This window comes from Anguilla anguilla, chromosome 2, assembly GCF_013347855.1.
Source record: "Anguilla anguilla isolate fAngAng1 chromosome 2, fAngAng1.pri, whole genome shotgun sequence".
NCBI classification, from domain to species: Eukaryota; Metazoa; Chordata; class Actinopteri; order Anguilliformes; family Anguillidae; genus Anguilla; species Anguilla anguilla.
In genome coordinates, this window is record NC_049202.1 from 67407918 (window position 1) to 67426091 (window position 18174).

The 18174-nt window shown below is 45.2% G+C and overlaps 1 protein-coding gene across 2 annotated transcripts; it reads right to left on the bottom strand.

The window, feature by feature from the left end:
- Positions 1-19: 19 nt before the first annotated feature.
- On the bottom strand, positions 20-16189 carry LOC118221451 (ras-related protein Rab-3D-like). Of its 2 annotated transcripts, none has more exons than XM_035406532.1 (5): positions 15522-16189; positions 10067-10309; positions 1752-1870; positions 1406-1530; positions 20-918 (listed from the first exon to the last, which is right to left on the bottom strand). In XM_035406532.1, the coding sequence occupies exons 2-5, from the start codon at positions 10307-10309 to the stop codon at positions 731-733; spliced, it is 675 nt and encodes a 224-aa protein (XP_035262423.1). In that variant the 5' UTR covers positions 15522-16189; the 3' UTR covers positions 20-730. The 2 variants fall into 2 exon arrangements, with proteins under 2 accessions (XP_035262423.1, XP_035262422.1); XM_035406531.1 differs by having other exon boundaries at positions 15384-16179.
- Between the last annotated feature and the right edge of the window lie 1985 nt (positions 16190-18174).

Below are 18174 nucleotides of genomic sequence, written 5' to 3' on the forward strand. Positions count from 1 at the left end.
AAACGGCATGACATTAAGTGCCTCCCACGGGCACTTAAACGCACAGTGAGGGTCAGAGCGAGCTCGGGCGGACCGCTCTCGTGCACTTGTGAGACGGTTTAAACGCGGAGAAAAGGACGTGCGGCGGGTGTTAGGTATATTATTATCTCTTAAAAATAAAAACACGATAGTAGTGCAAGAGTGCTGAAACAGTGTTTACGACTAAGTCTTCTGGTTTTGCTACTTGCTTTGCGGACACTAAGCAGCGTGTGTTCATGGTGACAGAGGCAGAATAACACGGCTCCAGGGGTAGTGGAAACCCAGACGGGTGGGGAGCATTCACAGTGTTTGCCGTTTCCCCCTTCAGTTATTTCAAACAGGTGGCATGGTGTTAAATAAAAATGGGAGGGGCAGACTCTCAAAGCTGATGAACTTGTATATGGGGGGCAGGGGGAATTGGAAGGGAAATTGTGGTACATTTTAGAAAGCATTACAGGCAAGATAGCGTGCATTTCACACGAGTTTCAGGCAACAACACGGTTATTCGAGGAGCTGTATGAAGCGGATGAAGAGGCTTGGGGGGGAAGAGTCACTCAATGTTTTGGCATCAGAGGGAGTACATCCAGGGGGTGGGGGATGGTGGGGGGGGACTGTCAGGGGGGGCCAAATGAGGGCGTTGGGTTAGTGTGTCATCTCAGGTTATTGTGTTCTGGGGTTATTTCATGTCGCATTCAGTGGGGCGGAGCTTAGGTTAGCAGGAGCAGCCACCCTGGCTCTCAGGGGGCGTGTCTTGCAGGGTAGGAGCCCGGTGATTGGCTAGGGGGCTGGGCTCCCCATCCATACTCTCGTTCATCTTCTCGCAGATGACGTCTACCAGACGCTCAAACACTTGCTTCACATTAATGTTGTCTTTGGCACTGGCCTCAAAGAACTGGAAACCTGGAGGGAGGGAGGGAGGAAGGGACAGAGGGAGAAAGATGGAAAGATAGAAAGAATAAATGAGAGAAATTAATTATGTACAACTATAAAACTTTGAATGCTTTGAATTTGCTTTGGCAACGTAAGTGTGTGGTTGTTATACCAAAAAAAGCCAATTTGAATGTGAATGAGAGAGAGTGTGTGCGCGCGTGTGTGTGCGTATGCGTGCTTATATGTGCATGTCTGTATGTGTGCGTGGATGTGCGTGTATGTATCTGCGTGTCTGTGCACATGTGTGTGTATGCCTGCTTATATGTGCATGTCTGTATGTGTGCGTGTCTGTGCGTATGCGTGCTGGTATGTGCGTGTACGCGTGTGTGCGTGTATGTGTAAGCGTGGTTGTATGTGCGTGCGTGTATGTGTATGCGTGGTTGTAGGTGCGTGTGTGTATGTGCGTGCAGGTGTGTGTGCGTGTGCTCTGCAGGTCAGCCAGTAGGCGTAAGCTCACCTAACTCATCTGCCAGCCGCTGGCCCTCTTCAGTGGGGACGAGCCGGTCATCCTCCAGATCACACTTATTCCCCACCAGGATCACCTGCGCATTGTCCCAGGAGTACGTCTTTATCTGTGTCGCCCTGCAATGGGGAAAGAGGGGTGTGAGGGACAGAGAGACAGGAACGGAGGGAGAGAAGGACAGAGGAATAGAGGAATAAAGATGGGTAGGGCACGTGAAGATTAGAGGACTGAGAGAGATGGTGCACAGAGGGAGATAAGGGTAAAGGAGTGAGGGGTAGGAGACAGAGAGAGAGGGAGAGGCAGAGGACAGACACATGGGCAGGAGACTCTCCAAACTCACCAGTCCTGCACAGCATTGAATGAGTCCTGGTTGGTGATGTCATACATGAGCAGGAAGCCCATGGCTCCTCTGTAGTAGGCTGTGGTGATGGTCCTGTAGCGCTCCTGCCCAGCTGTGTCCTGTGGTCGACATACACACAACAACCCAGCATTACAGCAACCCAACATTATAACATTACAACAACCCAACATTACAGAAACTCATTATAGCAACCCAGAAATCCTGCTACCCAACATTACAGCAACCCAACATTACAACAACCCAACATTACACCAACCCAGCATTACAGAAACTCATTATAGCAACCCAGAAATCCTGCTACCCAACATTACGGCAAGCCAACATTATGCCAGCCTGGCATTACAACAACCCAACATTCAGGGTTCATGCAGGTTTCATCAAATGAATTGTAAGACTTTTAAAGATCTTTTAAATGCCAAATGAAATGAGATTTAAGACCCATTTTACTACACAAAACACAAGTGAAAAATCAGTATTACTGAAGGTCCTAAAATTACCAAATGGACAGTACAAGTAAAAAGACACCAATTACTAGCATTTTGAACAAATGATTAATGTTAGAAGTAGTTTCAACACATCACAAATGTTGCGACAGCGTAGAATGACCCTTAACACCTGCGAGTCACACACAATGAGTCCTAACAATGGAAGAGACAAATTCACAGTTTAAAAACATCACCCAAACTGTGAAAAACTAAATAAATAATCTAAAATAATATTTATGACCAGATCCCAGAGGTGCAGTTTTTTTTGTGCCCCCATGTTGCACAAACTGGAGCCTGATACTGCGCAGTAAAAAAAAAACGGGGTGGGGGGGGGGGGGGGGGGGGGGGGGGGGGGGCTTATATGGTCCTGAAAACCGGGCAGGCTCCAGGTCGTTCACTAAGCGTGCGAGATACTGCTGATCTCAAGTGACTCAGCAGCAAAGTCAACTGTCCCCAGTTCGTCCACAAAACATTAAAATACTGTCCAAATGACACAACAGGCTAACAAAATGCCACGTAGGGAGCCATTAGAAAGAAGAAAAGAAAAAAAAAATAACTGGCGTATTTTGACTGTATTGGTACCGTTGCCATACACTGAAACGGGTGCCGGAAAGGCCTGCGCTGGAGCCAACCGCACTGGCGTCGTGAGCAACGTCTCTCAACAAGACCTGGAAGTGAGCTGCAAAAACAAAGCCTGTTTTTACTAGTCTAAGATTTTTCGCATCGAGGAGATAACAGACATGGCCATTAGCGATACGCGTATTTGTACCGGCAACGGATGCCGACGGCACGGTCCTTTCTTTGAGCCGTCCCAAAACTCACAGTACGTACGGTGAAAGTGCACACTCTCAGCTTTTATTCAAGGGTATTTTTATACACATGTAGAAACGACGCCCCTTTTATTATACACAGACACCCCATTTCAGGCCACCGCAATATTTCGGACATATTAATGTTATGTAAACTAAATTAGCGGTGCTTAGTACTTCTTTTTTTTCGCATATCCATTGCATGCGATGACTGCTTGAAAGCTGTGACCCATAGACATCACAGGTGGTTCTCTGGTGATGCTCTGCCAGGCCCGTACTGCAGCCATCTTCAGCTCCTGCTTGTTTTAGAGGCTAGTTGCCTTATTTCTCAGCCTCATAATGGCTTCCTAGACTTCCTCAATGTTAATAACAGACTCCAAAGGAAAACAAAAGCCTAGAATCAAGACTACATACTGAAAGCTCTCTTATATCCACACTAAGAAATCAATTGAACACATCTGACTTATCATAAACACCTGTGAAGCCATTTGTCCCAAGCATTATGATGACCTGAAATGGGGGGCTATGTATAAAAAGAACTGTACTTTCCACATGGTGAAACCAAAACGTATAAAAATATCCTTTGATAAAAGCTGAGATTCTGTAACCACAGCTGAATTAATTCTAAATCTAAAATCGTGGAGAGTACACAGCCAAAACAAGAAAACAAATATGCCTCCATCACAAACATTATGGAGCTCACTGTTTAAATACAACTGCCAGCACAGTACACACCACAGTACACCTGCACAGTCATTTGTGTGAAAGAGAGCTTTATTCTGTGTCACAGATCTCCAAATCATTAATCTGCCCAATCACGTGAATCAAAAACAGGCAGAGACAGAGACGGATACTGTCCAAAAATAAATGAGACTACAAAAAAGGACCCGATTATAATCTGAGGCAATCAGCGAGTGAATCCAAGTGGCATGGTAACCAGCTCATCTTGTTACCTGGTAACCGGGCTCAAGTCCCAATTTACGCATGAGGTTTTGACATCACTTTGGGGGGTTGCCCAGGTAACAGAGGGTCACTCGAGCCGCTGCCTGTTCCGGCCGTGCGTGCGTTCACCGTGGGTCAGAGTGGTCATGGGAGATACGGCTTTAGAGACAAAAGGAGACACGTCTGCACATCAATTAGCGCAATGACGCCATCTTCCCTCGTCTGGGGCCCACAGGACAGAGGGACAGGCCCCGCGCTCTTCCGTTTCAGTTTCACGATCAACGTCATCACCATTGATCGTTTTCTGATTGCGTACCGTAGCTCAAGCTTCACTTCAACATGTGAGCTAAGCACCTTTGTGGTAACCAACAACCTATATACAAAATTTCATGGACCAGACCCCATATACACTATATGACCAAAGGTATCTGGACACCCCTTGGTCTAGGGCTGTTTTTCATGGTTTGGACTAGGCCCCTTTGTTCCAGTGAAGGCAAATCTTAATGCAACAACATACAATCACATTCCAGACAATTCTGTGCTTCCCCAACAGCTTGGGGAAGGACCTTTCCTTTTTCAACATGACAATGCCTGCCACACAGTGAGGTCCATATACAAATGTTTTTGTCGAGAATGGTGTGAAAAAACGTGACTGGCCTGCACAGAGCCCTGACCTCAACTACATTCAACAGTTCTGGGATCAACTGGCGAGCCAGGCCTAATCACCCCATCAGTGCTCAACCTCACTAATGCTCTTTTAGCTGAATGGAAGCAAATCCCTATAGCAATGCTTCAACATCAAGTATAAAACCTTCTCAGAAGAGTGGAGGTTGTCATAGCAGCAAAAGGTGGACTAACTCCATATTAATGCCCATAATTTTAGATGAGATGTTGGATGTCAGCTGTCCACATACTTTTGGCCATGTAGTACATATACAAAGCAGAACTACGGACACTGCAGGTAAAAACAAGCTACAGCATTTCTACAACAGCAGTTTATCACTCATTTGACAACTGCGCTGGACTGAGGGCCAAAATATTCCCCCAGCCTGACTCAACTGGTCATAATGCCAGGAAAAAATGCAGGACAACATTTCAGAACAACCATCAATAAACTACTCCAGTTTAAATCACTTATCAGGCAATACTACACTCCTATAATCTACATATGGATGGCCCCTGTCCCAAATGCAAAGCTCACAAAGGCCCACTACTGTACATTATGGGAATACAACTACATCAAGCAGTTAAGGAAAACTACAGGCACAGAGATAACTGGTCACCTCAAAGTATCAGTACCATACGTGGCAGGGGTGGGCCACAAAAAAAAAAAAAAATGCGCTTGTCTTAGTCTACATGGTCCTGTGACACAGTATGAATAGTGCAGAAAACAATGCTGGGATCAGCACCTGTGCCGTTGCCATGCCTACAAAAGTGTGATTCCCACTCCTCCCCCTCCCCTCTTAAATAAACAAAAACACGAACTCATGTGTCACTGCCCAGATGACATTCAGCCATTCTCTTTTGCTCGCTTGCTCGCTCGCTCTCTATTCCTCCCTCCCTCCCTCCCTCTCTATCTCTCTATCTCTCCCTCCTTCCCTCCTGAGGTCCCCTCACCTCTTTGGTAGATTTGTTTGTACGACACCCTGCACCTGTGGCCAGTGGAGGAGCGGTCCTCCACATCAGCCTGCCTCTGGTTTCCTTTTGCATCAGTTAAACCCGCCATATTACGAACCTTTGTGCATGCCACGTGCAGTGATTTGTTATTCACATTCTGGAAATTTCCCAGCTCTGGGGAACCAGAAGTCAAGAGCTTCCCTGGACCCTCCTGCCACTCAACCGCTGCCAGTGATACCTGTATGGGGGGGGCTCAAAGGGACCAGGTGAGGCGTCTTCCAGCCCATCTGTGACTTGCAGTGGTAAAGCCCACTGGACACTGACCAAAAAACTGCTCCAACAGTCTTCTACAGCACACGTCTGTTTGTTGAGCCAAGTGCTAAACTGATCTCCAGCCCCCAGCACCCTCCAGTAGTCTGATGAGCCACCTTACATACCCCTGCCCATGCAATGTGCAGAGCCGCTCAGTCTAGCATTGCTAATGGCAACAGTGGGTTGGGGAAAAGGGGCTCCTCCCACACCTTGAGTTTTCAAGCACATGCCAGTGAAGCATAATGGCACCAGTATCAACGCCGCCTAAGCTCATGACGAACCAGTGGTGATCAAGCCGCAATCCTTCGCCCATCCTAAGTAACAGGCCACCTCACGTACAGAAAACACAGGGCTGCTTGAGGAAGGAATGCTGCCACCTAACCAGCCTTCCTGCATAGTCCCTTAGGCAGAGATAACCTGACCAAAAGAAGTCCACCAACTTGCTCTGAATGCTCCTAAGAAGATCCTTGGGGGGGGGGGGGGGGGGGGGGGGGGGGTTGGTGATACCACCAACTCATGCCACAAGGCTGATGCCAACAAGTTGTTAATGATCAACACTTGTCCATGCCATGACGCTTTCCATGGGATCCACCTCCACTTTGACGACTACACCTGGTCGCTTTGATGTGTGTCTGAGAGTGAGGGTGGTTTTCACACCCGGGATTTATATTTTGGGACAAACATATTCGACTCAACGTAAGCACAAAGTGTGTTTATTTAATTTAGGCCAAGCTAAATGAAGTCCTGGGGGAAGCCTGAGCCTCAGGTGATTACCCTCTGAACACACACAGGTACCCAGTCTGAACCTGACTGCACTCCACCCAAACCTCACCCCATATGACCTGCCTACCTGCAATTCTAGCGCTGCCACTTCCAGGAAATATTCATATCAGACGCCGCAGAATCTCGCAACTTCGTGACACGGGGGATTTATCTTTTTGAGGGAGTTCCTGCTCAGGTCAAAAACCACTTAATTGCGCAACCATTTAAAAAAAATTTCTTTCTACAGTTTCTTTATGCCTATGATCTATATAATCTTTCTCCACAAGATCTTCCAGACCGTGTCCAAAACTCTTCTGATTCGCCTGCTCTGCCTTCTGTTGCAACAGCCATTTTGTTCAGAGCGCCATTTAAACACATCTGGTCGGGCCGAGCCGACGTTCGGGGCACAAACAAGACGGCGAGGACGCATCAGCCAGCGTGCGCTGGGCAGGTGCGTCTCCGGGTGAACTGAAACATGAGCCGAACGGAGAGAGCCTCTCTCCGTCGCGCACATTCACTTACGCGGGACGAGTGAAAGCACAGGGTCCCCGCGGCTCCATTAAACGGCAGAGCGGCGAATCAAGCGGTCGATCTCGCAGCCCCCCCGGCGCCTCGGAGAAGACTAGCGCGGCCGACTCCCGGGCGTGGGCCGAGCGCTCTCTCTCAACCGCTAGAAACAACCACCGACGGTGCTGTCGCCTGCAAGCATGCTCCGCACACCAACCGAGGTCAGAGAGGAGGAAATGCTCAGCGGGTGGACAAGCCGGTCTATTAGCATTACATTACATTACATTACATTACAGGCATTTAGCAGACCCTCTTATCCAGAGCGACTTACACAACTTTTTTACATAGCATTTTACATTGTATCCATTTATACAGCTGGATATATACTGAAGCAATTTCGCTTAAGTACCTTTGCTCAAGGGTACAACGGCAGTGTCCTATCCGGGAATCGAACCTGCGACCTTTCGGTTACAAGTCCAGTTCCTTACCCACGGTGCTACACTCCGTCCAATAAGGCACCAGTGACAGTCATGAACAAACCTCTAAATTCCTTGTTGGCTTTAAAGACAGGAAGTCTCAACTGATTACTTACAACCTATATTGTGTTTCCACGAGGCTTCACGAAACAGAGGCGTGGTCTGTAATTCCATACCATACCCTTTTATCAGATCTGTACCAGAACCAGACCCAGATGCGTTTAGGTTTACTGTATTTTTAATATTTTTTTTTGTTTCACTGAGTAAAACCAGCCTGCAGGTCTGTGCCCAGTCCTGACTCTAAGCAACATTAACGACCTGAGCAATAACACAACGTCAGACCGCATCAACAGCCTCAGCACGATGGAGACTGTACGGGTGGGGGGTTTTTTCCACATTCACTGAGGCGTAGCTATTTATGCAGCCATTACAGTAGCCTACTGCACATCCAGACAAGCCTGCTTGCGCAAACCACACACCCGTTCTCTCTCGCTGGCTGACAAAACAGTGTTTGCGAAAGGAGAGCTTTAGCGCTTTAGGTTTTCATAACGACCTGTTCCCCGCTTGCTAAGGTGTTTATGTCAGCAACACACTCGCCACTACAATTCAAATGGCAGTAAAATGAAGCAGCGAACCGGGTCTCTGTGTTGGCAGGGGCCCGGGCTTGGCTCAGCTTGCTCCTGCCAGGGAGGAACTGCAGATGTTTGACAGTCAGCAGCATCAATGGAAGCACACTGACACACATCCTGGATGACCTCAGGCAGGCAAATACCTGGCCCAGGAGCCCAGGGTGCCTCCGCCCAAAACGCCCCTGCGTCATGTTTGCACTTCTGCCTGGGCTTCACCCATTCTCTCCACAGGAGCCACGCACTAATTCCTCACTTCAAACACAGGGAGCCAGATTAAGCGCTATGGCAACCAACGCATGTACACACACACACACACACACACACACACACACACAGACGTGTACACTCCCGTGTGCGAAGCAAGGGATACACTGCAAATGCTTTTCTCCATGCGAGGCCATCAGAGCTCCCCGTCTAAAACTACAGTCAAGCTCTACATTTCCCTTGATGGAGCTTTTTCATTGAGCCACGAGAGGTGGACACCAAACCGCTGACAGGCGGTGGAACTCTAATCCAGCTCAGCCGAAATCTTCCAGGATTGGCCACAGTCACCAGCATGGGCAGCAGCCACGGGCCTGATGGGGAGAGCTAAGGGTCAGCGCTTAACGGGAAAGGGTTTTTACAGAGGCCAGTCTGCCCAGCACAGAGCTGATCATTAACAGCTGCCAGTCTGTCAGAAATCTCCCTCAGAGGCCCAGGCTGGTCCCACGCCCTCTGTGTACACTAAGACAGGCACACAGTGGACCCGCCTCTCTGGGATTACACCAGACACCAGAGCGGAAAACACGTCTGATAGAGCCAACCATTCTGCTGAGGGAGAACAGGACAACTGTCAGGACAACCTTCTCTCTAGTGTGGCTGATTGGGGGGTCAACATTAACCCTTTAAGGTGGAAGACCACAAAAGCCTATGTGCTTAGAATGTTCTTAACTGAACATTCTAATGCTGAGGTCACAATCACTGCTGGTAACAGAAAGCAATGGAGTTCTAGAACACAGACTTTGAGTTTTGAAAAAACTTTCCAAAAAACCACTCTTCAAAGGGTTCATTCGATTTTGCAGACAGCATAAGACAGATTGGTGTATCCGACCTAAAATGTCCCCAGCAGGATATTTCTGCAGTCACAAACATTTTGAACAAATGTAACAGAGTAGTCCATTGATCTGAGGCTGAAAAATAGATTAAAATATGTAGGGACAGAATAATGTATCATATTCAAAACTTTTTTTGGGTGCAGTTTTACTTCATCCATCCAAAATAGCTCCTAAACTGACCAGCAGCCATGAAAAGGTATGCCAATGCTCAGCTTCAGAAGTACTTTTTTTTTGTTTGCAGCATAATGTCCTGTTCCTTCATATACCTCAATGGGCTAGTAACGTCTCCTGGTGCCTCAATACAAAATTACGGCACACATAAAACACCGCAAGCACACTGTGGAACCTGGCTTTCCCTAGCTACCACAGCAGTATTTTAGGGCACAAGCACTCCCCCATTACTGGGAAAAGAGACCTGTAAACATGGGTCTGCATTCACTCACAATAACCCTACAATGTCCAATCACCGAGAGTGCACTTTCTCCCACGGTCTCCAATTGACGGCTGAATCATGAGGGAAAGCAGCGTCAGACCGATCCGCCCCAGAACTTACGCGGCGGCAGGTGCGTCGTGTACCGTGACTCCCCAGCTCCCAGAGGCCACCCTCATTCCCCTGCCTGCCGTGGCCCCCCCTCCCCTCTCCCCCACCGGCTGAACTCACCCAGATCTGCAGCTTGACCCGCTTGTCGTTGCGGTAGACGGTCTTGACCTTGAAGTCGATGCCCACGGTGCTGACGAAGGCGGAGGTGAAGGAGTCGTCGGCGTAGCGGAACAGGAAGCTGGTCTTGCCCACGCTGCTGTTCCCGATGATCAGCAGCTTGAACATGTAGTCGAAGTTCTGGTCCGCCGCGTCCTTCTGGGCCTGCTGCTGCTGCTGCTGCCGGGAGTCATTTGCGGAGGCCATCTACAGGAGAGAACAGCGACGGTCCAGATGGGGTATAACCACAAAACAACCGTTTTTTTTTCCCACGGCGCGCAGGACTGCCTGCCGCCGTGGGCTATGCGTGGCAAATTGTGGTCACTCACTCACTCACTCATGAACGACCTGAGAGGGATGTTTGGTGGGACGCATGCGCAGGTGGTGCTTCGTTTAGTATGACGCATGCGCACGTGCATCTCCCAAAATCACCACTTTGAACGGCACGAGATTTTTAAGCGCAGTTTTATCGCCTAACATTGCTTTAGCTAACCCTAACATGTTAGCTTTTCGCCTACTTTAGTTAACCTAGTTAGCGTGTACCACCAATACAGATGTATGGACACACGGAGGACAACAAATAACGTTACAGAGGTGAGGACATGCCATAGGTAGCTAGCTATATAGTTAGCCAAGTTTTACTCATGACACTTTGTACAGGTGCACCATGGGTCCGGATGGTTTCGTGCTTGTTTTTTTTCTTTTTTTTACCGTTAATTGAGGGCAGGGTGTCCCTGATGCCCTGATACAGAGCTATGGAGGCCGACCTGACCCTTGAGACCCAGGGAAGGACAAACACAGGTATTATCCAATCGATGCAGTGGTTTAGCCCATCAGACAGAAATGCTGCTGACAATTTGCTGCCTTGAGGAAATCTTTGGCTCTTTGAGTGTGAACCACTGCAGCTCAGATGCTGCAGGGTGTTTAAGTCTCTGCCCTTCATTGACCACCTACCCCTCAAACACACGCCCCCGTCACCCTGCCCCCCCCCCCACCCACCCACCCACCCTGAATACTGCTGATAAATCAGAGGAGCTCAGGACCACTCTCCCCTGATTACGACTGTCTCCTTGGAAACCAGCCCAGCACAAAGCATCCAGACCTGTTAAAAGCCAGCCAGCACACACTCAGCACAGATCACTGCTGGAGACAAAGATATTACACAACTGGAAAAGCAGGCAGCAGACGTTACCCAGCAAACAAAGCAAGATGTGTGCTCAGCTGGATACCTACTGTCCGCCACACTTTATTAAGAGATTTACAGCTTGGAGAACATAGAGGATCTTTCTCATTATCTCAAGAGTGAGACGTAATGAGTCATCTGTAGGTACGGGAACATCTGTTTTTTATTTCAAGAAAGGCTTGACAGAAATGGCGTAAGGCCATAATTTCTCCAGCGCATTAATGCACCTGAAGCCTATTTAAGAGTAATCTAAGTAGGAAAAGCTCAGTGTGAACACAGCGAAAGGCCCGTATTTCTTCCTGTAATGACAGGTGCAGCAGCATTTTAAGCAGGGACATATTGTACTTGATGGGCATACCAATTGCAGACATTCTCCAGCAACCCATTTTCTCTTTTTCCCTCACCAGGTTTTTTATGTGGGAGACATGTTGGGGTACAGACCGAATCACGCACAGATCACTTGAAAAGTTTTATGCTGTTAGATACCCTTCTAACGGAAACACAAGCTCCCCGAACCAGAAGGTTTGGTTGTGCTTGGAAGGAAGGAATGGTTTCATCTCCATCTTAACATTCTAAAAGCATGTTGTCATACTCTGTTTTAGTAGCAAATTCTGCAGTTGCTTGGTTTATTCAGGAGAAGTATTTTCTCTTCCTACAAATAAAAGTATAAACCTGCAGACGCTCCACAGAGGACAAATTTTTTTATGATCAAAGCAGATAAATCAATTTGACACAACTGACCACTCAAACAATGAAGCAGGGACGTGCGTCTGCGCTATTATTGCTACAGAAGCAAGAGGGCTTGTGTCAATCACTGGCTCAGAGGCTACATTTATCACGCTAATTATCCCAGTAACAACACTGCAATGCAGGGGAAAATTCAGGGAATGTTACCGCTAGGAACAAATGATGAATCTACCGTTGAATGCTGAAGACCTACGGCGGATGAAATTTCCACTAAGTGTTTTTTGCAAGTTATTCAAGTTCAGGATGAATATTTTGTGTGCAGCAAAGAAAAAAAAATTATACATGCCCTTTATCTTTAAAGCAAGTATAGGACCTGACCTTCCAACTGAGTTCAGCCGATACTAGCGAACATTATTAATTACCAATCACATTGTTTGTCATGTTTGCAAAAAATTAGTCAACCTTTCATGTCCATTTACATAGCTTGTTGTTTTTATTATGTTGCGAGTGTAAGATACCCATGTTGGGGGATTTGCTACATCTGAAAACTGAAACACTGCCTGGTGTAATCTTTCGGAACTAGGCTATTTCATTTTGTACGGACACATGCCGTCCATACACCCACCAACTGCAGATAGCCATTTGACATGGTTCACTGCATACACAGTGAATGGCATGAAAATTCATTGATATTAAGTAATTAAGTAGCCATACTAAGCTGATATAGCAACTGAATAACGGTCTTTGTAACCTGGGTGCGCTGCTGTTGAATCCGCACAGAGTGACTGAGGCCAGTTTATTCCCCCTCAATTGTATTCTAAGCGTAGCAACTTAAATAAACGTTGTGAGAACAGATGGCTTTGATACACACCGAATTTATGAAGTCTGAAATGATTGAGGCAAACGGGACGGTGTCGATAAAGGAAAGGACTGCACACAAATGTGCGTCTTGCCAATAAACCATTTCTGTGCCAACAGTGGCAAGAACAAAATACAGAAATACTCCCAACATGACTGAAGACCATACCCAATGGACGGTGCGATGATGCAACTGTTAACTAGCCCTTCATCAGCCACATATGCAGCCTGTTTGATTAGCCACATGACTCACTCTTTTGAAACCCACATTACAAAAGGAAGGAAAGTATTTAAAAAATAAATCAACTTTCATGTATTTTTGACTGTGGATAAGGGTGACAAATTGGTAGATGTGCTTGACATGACAGAAATTAACATAAGCTACATACGCAATCTGCAGATGTACACCCCTACAAAACTCACAGCAAGCTAACCAATAAATACCACAGATATCCGGAAATGACATCATAATCCCTAAGAGGCTGATGCATGCAATGACCCCTCCCTTCCCCCTTTTAAATTACCACAGGATCCTCCAGCGAACAAATGTAAATACCAGAAAAATCTGAGATCAGTTTAGAACAATATGGCAAACAATAAGTTCAAACAATACAATTTGTTTACTGTGAAACACGACGTATTACTCACTGCAACCTGACATAAAATAAATAATGTAATCCTCTCATGATGGGGGTTGAATTTCTGAAACTGAAGTGCACACACAGACACACACACACACACACACACACTGAAATCATAGATGGCTTTTGCAATTAGTCACATCCTTGTTATCCAGTTTTTTTTTTTGTTTTGTATCTCCCAAAGGGTCAACCCCACAACATATGACTTTCATAAAGCTTAAATGCAAAAGCAAACATTGAGAAAACAGTTGTAAACATTCTACTAATAGGTTTGTCTGTTAGGTACATTATTCTAAACATTCAAAAGGGAGAGAGGGATACTTGGCCCTACTCATGAGGGCTGAAAACTATTTTACAAAATATATTTTCTTCTGTAAGAAAGAAGTAGCCTACATTTTGTTTCATTATAAAAAAAACACAACGCACAAGGTATGCAAGTGAGAAATGCAAGGAAAGTGTTAAGTAAGTACAAGCATGTAGTACAATGTAGTCCTACACACTTTAACCTTGTTTAACATTGTTGACCCTTATTGAGCACTTAAATATGAGAGCTGAAATTGTCTCCACTACAGACGTTTTACGGCAATTATCATGCATACTATTTATCTTGGATGGCACCAGAGGAACAACAGATTTATTTGGCCTTATTGTGTTCCATTAGAACCCCAAACCAAGCAGCCCTGTCGAGACAATGTGACTCATTTGTATTTACATATTTTATTGAAGGCTATGTTTGACGTCCTTTCTTATTCAAAAGGATTTATCTCTGCTTCTGTCCAAAATAAGGTGCCTTAGAGATGGATGAAAAATACATTAACATATTCAGTCTTAGGGGTGGATCTGGCAACAAAATGGTGCCACCCAACAATGTACTGTATGTCTTTCAAACAGGATATGACACACCTCAAAGCCTCACAGATAAATGCCAAATTAATTAGACTGGTTCTTGGCACACGTCCCTGCTATTAACTGGAGCGTTTAAATAAACTCTTTCAAAGTGGACTGTCATTTTAACCTCTGGTCCAATGTAAATAATTTAAAGGCGTCTCTGATCTTTTTCCATTGAACAGGCTGGTCACTAATGCGGGTTCATAAATTAATGAATTCCTCGCTAGTCGTAGGCTATAGTTTCGCTGAGCAAGCCGTTTCCATTCCCAACAAATTTGACTTCGGGGCAATTACATAGACAGCCACCAATTAAGTCTCATAAGCACTTATGTTCTACGAACAAACAACAATTAGTAGAATAACAAACTCCACTATTAAATCTTCTTTCTTATCAAGAGCATAGGCTATCGCAACGATTTTCACCAGGGAGTACCACAGAGTAGCAAAAGTATGCCTATTTTTCAGTCAACGCGCAAAGCATTAAAATAGATATTAATATCAAAAAGCTAAATGGCAAATTAATTAATTAAAGAAAACATGAAAAAGTTAATTGTAATGCAAGGTCCACTTATTCACGAAATTACTTAAAGACCCTTGAAGAAGGAAAGAAAATACTGTTCATTAGAATAAAACTGAATAAATTCTACAATATAATGCCAAAGTTATTAACCACGGGAGCAACCTATCTGCTTGATAGGCTATCTAGTGCGTCTTCCTGACATCCTCAGTCACGAAATATTGCTAGCTACCAGACTACCAACCACATATCGACTGGTATAGCTAGAATAGCTGACAAAATAAAGTTATAAAAGTCTAGACGCATTTATATAAACGAATCCGTTCTGAAACTGTTGATCCTTAGTCTATGTTTTCCCGACTTTTGTCTCACGCATTCATCCCATGGCTACCATATGGTCGCTTCCACCACGAAATAATGTTTATTATTCGCTCATAGGAAGCCCAATAGAAAAGTCATTTACAATCACATACTCGTAAAGATAGAATACGAAACAAATCAACCCACCTTGGTTGGGGAATCCTTCTTTAGCCTAGTGGTTTAATTCAAGTTGTACGCTCGTGTTCGAAACTGATATATAAAAGGGTGTACTTCCAGGCGTATGAATCCTCTTTTCCTTATCCACTCCCACCCTCACACGCTTACCGCTGAATGCTGCGCTCCCGGATCTCGTACTAATGCTGCTCCGTCTGCTGTACTGAAATACGGAAGTGTGTCAAAAAAATTTATCTGCGTCTGAGAGGAAACACTACCCTATCCAATCGCTTTCAGCAAAGTTAAACAGTAACACTGTATACCTGTAGATTTACATGGTCATGCAGAAGACACAAAGCATCGTGCTCGGTTGTTGCAATGAAATCAATATTTTTTTTTTTACTTTCTTCAAATTTAACTGTCCGTTACATTGACATGGCCGTTAACAGTTTGTTTTCAGTTGACAAATTAAGCTGTCCCCTCATGAAGAATATTCTCCCACCTGACTACCCTTTTCTATTTATAGTCAGGTTTCAACTAGATATCTTCATTTCAAAAACAGTCCCCACCCTTTTCCCCCGAAAAAAATTGCCAAATAAGCTATAGTTCAAGAGGGAGATGTGTATAGTCTAGAAATTGGTCGTTAAGCTTTGCCAGTACAATGACAATGACGCACCAACTTGCCTGTAAATTTACACAGGATAGGATCTGGGCTCTGTAGTGAGCTGTTAGCCCTTGCTGAGGGGAAACAGGAAACTGTAAACCAGGACGAACAGAATCACAAAGTAGGATAACTGAGCAAGGACAGTGCATGTGAAAAATTATTGTGTCATTGGTGATTTACATGATTTACAGCAGCATTTCCTTGTCATTAATTTTCAGAAATGCACTGAAGGTTTATCATCCAGAACGGGAAGAATACAACAGAATGAACTTAAAAATTAATTCTCCATGCACATAAATGCAATATCTCAAACCCACCCTTTCCCTTTCTCTGTGCATACGGTGGAACAATAGGCTTACACATACTGTATACTGCATACTACTTGACCTATTCTACCCACCTATCCTTGCGTAGTCATTTTGTGAGATCACAGCGCTGAACACCTGTCTACAAGTTACCATCAAATTATACAGACACGGGGACAAATTACAGTCTGACATGGCAGCCATAAAAGCCTGAGGTTATAAGTAATCCATCATAACGCTTATGCATATGCAGTACAATCCAACGTCACGTCACTGGAACATACAGTAACACGTGCTCAACGCAGGCCATGACTAACACAAACAGCAGTTTTGTGGTGCAGTGAACATGGTGTATTATGATGAGAACTGACAGAGGCAGCTTTCATTTCACTAAAAGCAGGCCTTCCACCAGGGCCGGCCTCGCGGCTGCTGGTCAGCAATGCGACATTGCACATGTAGCACAGTCATTATCTTGAAGCCATGGAAAGACAGGAAATTAGGAAGGTGCACAGTGCACACATAAACAGCCACTTAAAATGCGTGACCACATAAACTAAATTAGGAGCGAGCCGAGGAGCACCGGGTTTCGGCTTTGGTCAAGACGCATTCACGACCAAATTGTGGTCACCCTATAGCTCGCCAATTCACTATCTCGCATCTCATCCTCGAATCCAAGTTTCTGACACACTGGCTTCATCGCGCCCCTGCAGCGAAAGATCGCAGGTGAACGCCGCCCGATCTCTACCGAGAATCTTCACTCGGCTGCTTCAGCTGGCAGAGGGAGGAGCTGGGTGGCCGGCCGTAGAGAGCTTGCGCAACGTCAGAGGTCTGGCTCCCGTCATACGCTGCTTTCATTAATCAAGTTTCTACTTGATAAAAGTGCAGCTCCAGGCACTGAAAATGAGGCTTGCCAGACTGCAGCACTGATACGACTGTACGGTTTTCAGAGGAGCAAGCCTTTACAGCTCCCTAAACACAATGCAGCAGGCAGCTTCTTCTGTGACTCACCTGCAACGCACTCTCAGGCTTTGAGGCTAAAGTAATTTCTTTCATTGTTTTAATTATCGGGTTAGAAAAAGGGTCTAAATACAGCACATTTCTAATTATGGACATAAGATACTAAGGTAATGTTCATATTTATGGCCACTGGACAGAATTAGGTAGATGTATTGTACAAGGGGCCCTGCATTTTCGACAACCAGATTTAGAAGTCTGAACCGTGGCTGAATAGCTACTCGTATTGAAACGTAAGAAGGTAATTAACTGTGATTAAATGGCGATTACTTATAGAGGCCAATCCTAATGAGTTTTGTGCAATCCAACAAAGTATTGCACTAACAGAAAGCATCTTACTGTAGAACTCTCACAATGAAAGAAGCAACATAAACACCGTGCAGCAAAAATTCACCTACTGTACTGTACGTGTATATGGACATTACATGGTACAAACATTTCCTTTTAAAGTTTACTTTTAAACAATTTGGAATCTTTATGGTGTCTGTTCACACAAAAAAATATTCCAATATGCCTACAGACTAATTTCTTTTTTTCACCTTAAAACTAATAAAAAGTACAAAGTAACCAGCTGACAAAGCATGGCCACACAAATAGATCAAACTATTAAGCTGCCATTATGGATATCGTGGAATTAAACTGACAAATGTTTAAGTGAGCAGCCTTCATTGGATTAATGAGCAAATGTGTGCTACTACTATTTGTTATCCTAAATGAGATTGTACAGGGGTCTAATGCCCCTTTAGATCTGCTTGGGAGAATGCTTTTCTTATCTTCATTAGCTATAACAATTTATTTGTGATTAATAAAGAAATTACCTTGTTCCTAGTCTGTAATTTTG

Coding starts and splice junctions, on each gene's coding strand:
- LOC118221451 (XM_035406532.1), bottom strand. CDS start 10,309: ATGGCCTCCGCAAATGACTCCCGGCAGCAGCAGCAGCAGCAGGCCCAG. Junction 1,871..10,066: donor GGGTCAAGCTGCAGATCTGG/GTGAGTTCAGCC, acceptor TGTCGACCACAG/GACACAGCTGGGCAGGAGCG. Junction 919..1,405: donor GCGGCTGGCAGATGAGTTAG/GTGAGCTTACGC, acceptor CCCTCCCTCCAG/GTTTCCAGTTCTTTGAGGCC.